Raw genomic sequence first — 7962 nt, forward strand, 5'->3', positions numbered from 1 at the left:
CGGTATATTCCTATCGATCGATGTATATATGTCCAAAAATGCATCGATCGATGAACGTCCGAGGAAATATCCTGACGAAGTTCTCCCTCGGTATATTCCGAGGACATTTCCGACAAACTAGTGATCCTCAGAATTTTCTCGGAAGTTTGTTTCCTCGGAATTCCGTCGGAAAATTCCGAGGGATTTCCGAGGAAAGAAGAAATTCCGAAGAATTATTTCCGACGACTTGTTTCGTCGGTATGTCGTCGGAATAACGATATTCCGACGAAATTCCGACGATTTTTTCCCTCATAATCCTTGCTGTTTTCTTGTAGTGTTTGATACTCTTACGGTCTTACCCAACGTTTTGTAAGGTCTGAAACATACCACCATTGTAGACATACAAGTCAAAGGCATTGAAATTGTATTAGTAGTCGGCTTTCTGTACATCATCATTAGAGTGAACTGTCAATCCATCTCAAATTATAATCCCTATTATTGTAATGCTAACATAAGCTGCTAATTAGTTGTATGATCATAAGAATCTTGATTCATATATATAATAATAAAACATATCTTTGAATTTTCAGCACCGGCCAGCTTATAAATGAGTTCGACATTCTGTCCTTGCTACTTCTTCGCAAAAATTCCATTATATATATCGTATAAATTTAGTTCCATACTGCGTACATATGAACACGTCATAACATAAAATATTTATCCACAAAGCAAATCAAATGCGAGGAACATGGCCGGGTAAAGAGAAAACGAATTTCGCATGCTTTTGGTCAACTATGTAAAATACAAAACAATGATTTATAAGGAAAAACGAAATATATTCTTGTTTCAATCATCAAAAACCATTAGTGTCCATGCTAAGACTCCTATATATATAAACACGTAAATGCACTTTTTGGAAATCGCATACGAAAAACAAAGTGAGATAATAATCCCCACATTTTGTCTAAACAATCAAATGGCTTACATTAACAAGGTTTCAGCGGTGGCAGCCATTTTATTTTTTGCGGTTGCGATTGCTCCGCTGCTAGCTGAGCCACAGACACCAACGTTTCCTAAGATGGATCCTGTATGTGCCTCAGTGATGCCTGACCTTCTCGAAAAGTGTTTCGCAACCGTTAGAGAAACGCCAACGGATGATTGCTGCAGCGATCTCAAAACCGCGACCACAACGCAAGTCACTTGCCTTTGTGATAATTACATAGCGAACCCGGCGATTGTGAACATCACGGGACCTTACTCCGCCGGAATCACAACCAAATGTGGCGTTTTTGACAAATACTCTTGCAACAGTACTAGTAATGGTACGTGTAGATTAATTATGATCTTGTAACTAGTTATGCATGTTATTTAGTTACATATAATTACTTAACCATGCATATATTACTCTTGTTTTTTTATAAGAGATTAATAAAACTACGTTAGAAAAATTGCAACTTGACAATTATGGAATATGCATGCAAACTATATGTGGTTTAAAGATTAGATGTTTTTTGCAAAATTGACACAAAACTCAAAATCAACAACAAAACTAACCTATGTTTTTTTTTGGAAATTTTCGTTGCCCTATTCACCCCAAAAGTTCATATTATTCACGAAAATGCCATTAATTTTTTTTTTTTCGAAAATGGTCTTTTTACTCTCTCAATCTCATCATCTTCAAGTATTTACAAGATTGTCATTGCCATCAATACACCAACCACCATAAACAACCAATTTAAAACTCTTAATGCACCTCAAATCGATTTACACTCCTTCTTTTTCAATTCTTATGAACTAAAAACAACACCTCTTTTACTTTCTCTCCATATTCATCCAAAAAACCCAAGATTTTGATTCTAAATTTTTATGGTTCATAGAGCCATTAAAGCTTACGATTCTTGGTGGGTCACTTTTGTTTGAGATTCTCGGTGTTTGGAGAAAACTTCTATGTGCTAAATAAGTTATCTCAGTGGTTGAAACTATGAAATCAGTTTTCTTTTCTAGATCTGTTCGCCCAGAAGACTTCTGGGTAAGTCTTCTAGATGTAGACGACTTACATGGAAGTCTTCTAGTCAATGCAGATGTTAGTTTTGCAATTGAATTTTATATGTGTTTTTAGAGACGACTTACATGGAAGTCGTTAATCTTTGTTCCATGTAAGTCGTCTAGGGTAAACAGGTTAGTTTTGCATAGGTCGTTCAGTAGAAAATTTTAAAAAATCAATATTTTATTATATCTAGACGACTTACAGGTTAGTTTGCAATTGAAAAATAAAACATAAAATTTTAATTTTTTTCTAGATGACTTATACGGAAGTCGTCCGTAAGATGACTTACACGAAAGTCGTCAATGATTTTATTCCGAGATTCTGGTCAAACCTTGCTTATCTTGGACGACTTCCATGCAAGTCGTCGGGCGGACGACTTCCGTGTAAGTTGTTTAGAAAAATAATAATTTTTTTTGTTTTATTTTTCAATTGCAAAACGAACCTGAGACGACTTACATGGAAGTCATCTAGGTATAACAAAATATTTATTTTTTTAATTTTCTACTGGACGACTTATGTGTAAGTCGTCCAGGAAAAGTCAAATTTCTGACACAATCCGGTCAAATGCAAAACTAACCCGTTTACCCTAGACGACTTACATGGAAGTCATCTTGAATTTTTTTTTAACAAACAAAGATGGACGACTTCCATGTAAGTCGTCTAAGTTAAAAATCAGTTGCAAAACTAACCTAAATGGACGGCTTTCTAGAAGTCATGGCGAGGAGCCTCCTCCGTCAAGCTTTGTCTACATCCTCCTCCGTCATACACACAGAAATAGATAAGTGAATCTAGCGTGAGAGAGAGAGGCACATGAGAGAGACAAAAAGGGCAGACCTTTAACCAGAAAGAATGGAGGTTGCAGGAAACACAGTGTTCTCTTCTTCTTTTTCATTGAATGATCTCCTTTCTTTGATTCTAAGAACCGATGCTGCACACAAAAGGAAAACTTAGCTACAAACAATATAAAACCTAACTCAATTGAGACCAAATCAGAACCAAACCCCAGATCTGACAATGAGCCTAATGAGGGCAGCTTAAAGCTGATTCAAACCAGAGCTCTACTGAGCGAGCCTCATCTTATGTCTCTCCATTGATGAAATCAAACCATCGCCAGTGCCAGGCTCATACATCTGATCCAAACATGATTACAACTTCATGAACTGATCGAGAGAGAGTGGAGAAGAGAAGACGACGAGAGAAGAGGAAGAAGAGCTGTAAAAGAGAAAGAGAGAACGAAAAATAATATGAGACTAGGGTTTTGACTTTTGAGTTTTAGACATTTTATGATTAATGTTTTCTAACAAAAACTACTTTTTAATGTTTAACAACTGTGACAAAAAAAATATTTAATCTTTAACCGGGAACTTTAAATACTTTAGTTAAATTCGAGCGGGAAATAGTAAATTTTAAGCGGGAATATTAGATACGGTTTGGATGACTTCCTAAGGAAGACTAAAAAACTTCTTTGAAGTCGTCTAGCATGTAAGTCTTCTATACCCTAAACATAACTCATAAACTAAATTAACTAACTAAACACTTCATAAAATTAAATTAAACTTAAAAAGTGTTTAATATACACAAAAATAAGCACATATAGGTAAAAATTTAATTTTTCAAAAAAACATTTAATCTTTCCAAAATCTAACCATCGCCAGTGCCAGAGCCTCATCTTATGTCTCTCCATTGATGAAATCAAACCATCGCCAGTGCCAGGCTCATACATCTGATCCAAACACGATTACAACTTCATGAACTGATCGAGAGAGAGTGAAGAAGAGAAGACGACGAGAGAAGAGGAAGAAGAGCCGTCAAAGAGAAAGAGAGAACGAAAAATAATATGAGACTAGGGTTTTGACTTTTGAGTTTTAGACATTTTATGATTAATGTTTTCTAACAAAAACTACTTTTTAATGTTTAACAACTGTGACAAAAAAAATATTTAATCTTTAACCGGGAACTTTAAATACTTTAGTAAAATTCGAGCGGGAAATAGTAAATTTTAAGCGGGAATATTAGATACGGTTTGGACGACTTCCTAAGGAAGACTAAAAACTTCTTTGAAGTCGTCTAGCATGTAAGTCTTCTATACCCTAAACATAACTCATAAACTAAATTAACTAACTAAACACTTCATAAAATTAAATTAAACTTAAAAAGTGTTTAATATACACAAAAATAAGCACATATAGGTAAAAATTTAATTTTTCAAAAAAACATTTAATCTTTCCAAAATCTAACTCTAATAATACATACAATACTACAACATATGTTGCCAAACCCTAAACCAAAGAATATCATGATTCACTACTTTCAGTCATCTATGTTGAAAACAATACAATTTTATTATATCTTAATTTATATCACTTAAAATTATTTATAATTACATGATTTTATTTTTTCACTTAACAAAATATTTTTTTACAAAATGTATAAATTATTTTTAAGATCAACTATACTAGAAGATTTCTCTGGACGTCGTCTAAACGACTCACAGTATCTCAGAAGACTCAGAAGACTTTCTGAGGCTATATTCGTAAAAATGAGTTATGATTTTTTGTTTGGTCACAAGGGACTGACTATAATTTCGCAAGCCTTTTATATTAGTTTTGCATTTGATTCAAGTTTGAGTATAATTTTGTATTTAAAATCAAGTTTTGAGTTATATTTGGTTAATCCCAAAAATAAAACATGATTATCCATAACCACAACACAAGCGTAGTGGCCCAATGGTAGGACAGATTTGAAAAGTTGTTAAGCATCTGGGGTTAAAAACCTACAATCTCAGATATGGTTGGTTGTGTAGCCAAATGAAATGGATATCTACTTGTCATTGCGACCAATCAAGTATGTCTGATGTTGGTGGACAGGGCCCAGGGATTGGCCGGCCCGCCCTGGTTATCCAAAAAGGGGAAGCATGATTATCAATATGATGATATTCTATGTACTGCCGCTTATATTCGATAGTCATAAATAAAAAGAAAAATCTATGCTACACCAACAACGTCACGAACCATATATAGTCATAGAGTTTTGATATCATAATGCAATGATTCGTTCTTAATAATGAAAGGATTTTGGTTTTGTGTCGTAAAGGAGGAGGAGAAGGAAGCAGCGGCAACAGTAGCAGTAGCAGCAATGGCAAAAACAACAGCACAAGTGAGGGCAATGGGGGAAGAGCTAACACGGTTTCTGGATCAATGGCTGTTTTTGGTTTAATTGCAAGTCTAATCTGCGTTATGTTTTAATTTCAATTTCATTCGCTTTATTTTGGACCGACTAGTTCCATGTGATACTTTCCTTCTTTTTTCTTTTGTTTGAAACTGAGAATTCAAAATAATTACGTTTATTTGATTTCATATTCACCCATTTGCCTGTATTATGGTCCTTCCTTTATGAGATTATTATTTTGATCAACTTATATACAAGGCAATGCATATTACCTATACACTACATAAAGAAGTATAAAATTTATTTGATAAGGATATATAATTTATTAACTATACACTATAAAAAATATAATTAAAGTCCAAATTCTTTCAGTTATCAAGAATTTTTTAAAAAGAGATATACATATTTAATACTCTCATTATGAAAAAATTGCTATGGTCACCAACTGATTTTTATTTTAACAAAAAACAACATCTAATTTTAGCTATATATCATCTTTCATATGTTAAAGCTTTCGAGTAAGCACATGGTTACACATTTGATATGATTTATTAATTTCGGCTCATATTTTTTGACGTTACAAATTTTTGTAAGTCGAACTTTTTACTCCCAATTGTTGCGGTGACCAAAGATGGCAACATCAAATGTTTTTACATAATTTATCACTGGTATTAGGACGAAAATAGTTTAACCGGTTTATTTCAAGAATATATATATGTTACTTACATGATCAATATATCACAGTAATTTAGTTTATGTGGATAATAGTATAGACATATATGTAACGATTGTTTTGGAAGTTATCACTAATCACGTCGCGGTGGTTTAATGGTTTCCACAAAAAGAAGAGTTCCCTGTTGGTTCATACCGGAGATATTCTCTTCTAGTGCAAAATTATTTGTTTTACATGTGGCCATACAAACATGTGTCCATTGCTTACGTTCCATTTGAATACCTGGAGAAATGGATTATCCGTAGACTGCATCTTCTTTTGGAAATTAGTCTAGACCTTCCATAGGCCCGAGATACCTCAGATTAATCAGAAAAAGTAATCACCGAACTCGGTAAGTCAATTGGTTTAAGTGCATATGTGAGTTTTGTTGCGTTAGTGGTTAGAAGCTTGGTGGAATGAATGTTTTATGTCTTAAATGCTATCAACAAAGGCTGATTTCCGACCATACGGGAGACTTTTTTTAACACTGTTGTATTGGAACTGATTTGGAACATATTATACTATTGAAGAATATGATAAATAATGAGAAATTAATAATCTTTCCACACCAGAAAAAAAAAACATGATTGATGACACATTAGCAATACCAAATTAGTTTTGTTATGAAAGTAAGGTGAATTAGTTTTTTTTTTGTTCCAGCAATAGCAGATGGACTTGTAATATATTCAACAAAATCACGATAATTATTATCATAGTTTAGATACGTCTTTTTTAGTTGTTTTGATCAATTTTGTCCGGACCATATGGAAGACTAGAACCCAAAGTCCAAATTCTTCGTAGTAAAAAAAAAAAAGTAAATTTATTTTGGAAGTTGTTATTTTGCCGAGGATACAAATATGGGTCTCACGTCTCCCACACTAATGCTCTGCACGAATTTCAGTTCATTCCCTTATGTCGTTTATTTGTTCCTTATATACTTGAACACAGGGGCGGACGTAGGCCTGAAATTTTTATCCGAGATCCGATCCAGATCCGATCCAGATCCGATCCGAAAATCCGGATATTTGGAGGGGCCGAATCTGGATCTAGATAGTAAAATGTTGGATCCGTCAAAGCCGGATTCGAATATCTTGATTTTTTAGTCAGGATATCCGGATCCGTAAGTCTTATTAATAACTATTTCAAAAATAGTAATATCTATATATAAAAACTAATTTTATTTAATATATTTTCATTTTTATAATAGTATATATAAATTTTATGTAAATTTTGTAATATTATATATAGAAATAATTAAAAACATTATATATTTTTATTTTTTAATTATTGTTAATATTTTATACATATTAATATTAATATTTTTATTTATTTTAAAGATATATATCCGAATCCGGATATCCATCGGATATAACAATTTTTAGAAGGATATCCGCGTCCGGATATCCGAGAACCCCGGATCCAGATAAAGATAATAAAATTATGGATTCGCCGGACAAAGATCCGGATACTTTAAAATTGTCCGGATATCCGATCCGTCCCAGGCCTAGGCGGACGTATGTTGTATCATACGGGGTCACGTGCCTCTAACTAAAGTTAACTTTCTTGAAGTAGTTAGTACAATTTTTTTGATTTATTAGTGTAATTCGCTTGAATTCAAAGAAAGTGCCTCCAACTTATTCCAAATTTGTTATAGTCCCCCAATTAAGAGTATTCCTAGATCCGCTCCTACTTGAACATGCCACAGTATAAAATATTTATTTCTGAAAATCAAATAAGATGATTATAACACAAAATAAAAATTAAATACGTTGAAGCATCAATAATAATAGAGAAAATCATAAGGTTTGTTCTACCATATGTACGTATAGCATAAACGGGTACAGAATGGATATATATGTTAGAAATTGAAGAACATAGTGAAGAACAAGAGAGAGAGATGTTTAATCTAGAAAGTAGAGAGAGATAGAGTAAATAAGGAGAATTTTATTTGCTTGATTGATTTGCTTATGGGAACATCCCATATATATAGGGGTTACAAGTATGGTAAATGGTAGATGGGATATGATAAACTAATAATCCATTGTCTTAAGACTTT

General features: G+C 33.2%; 1 protein-coding gene across 1 annotated transcript; it reads left to right on the top strand.

Moving 5' to 3' along the window:
• Positions 1 to 510: 510 nt before the first annotated feature.
• LOC106405174 (non-specific lipid transfer protein GPI-anchored 28) lies at positions 511 to 6375 on the top strand. The gene is made up of 2 exons (XM_013845764.3): positions 511 to 1301; positions 5120 to 6375. Exons 1-2 carry the CDS (start codon positions 884 to 886, stop codon positions 5269 to 5271), a joined length of 570 nt encoding a protein of 189 aa, XP_013701218.2. The 5' UTR covers positions 511 to 883; the 3' UTR covers positions 5272 to 6375.
• The last annotated feature ends 1587 nt before the right edge of the window (positions 6376 to 7962 follow it).

This window comes from Brassica napus, chromosome C3, assembly GCF_020379485.1.
Source record: "Brassica napus cultivar Da-Ae chromosome C3, Da-Ae, whole genome shotgun sequence".
NCBI classification, from domain to species: Eukaryota; Viridiplantae; Streptophyta; class Magnoliopsida; order Brassicales; family Brassicaceae; genus Brassica; species Brassica napus.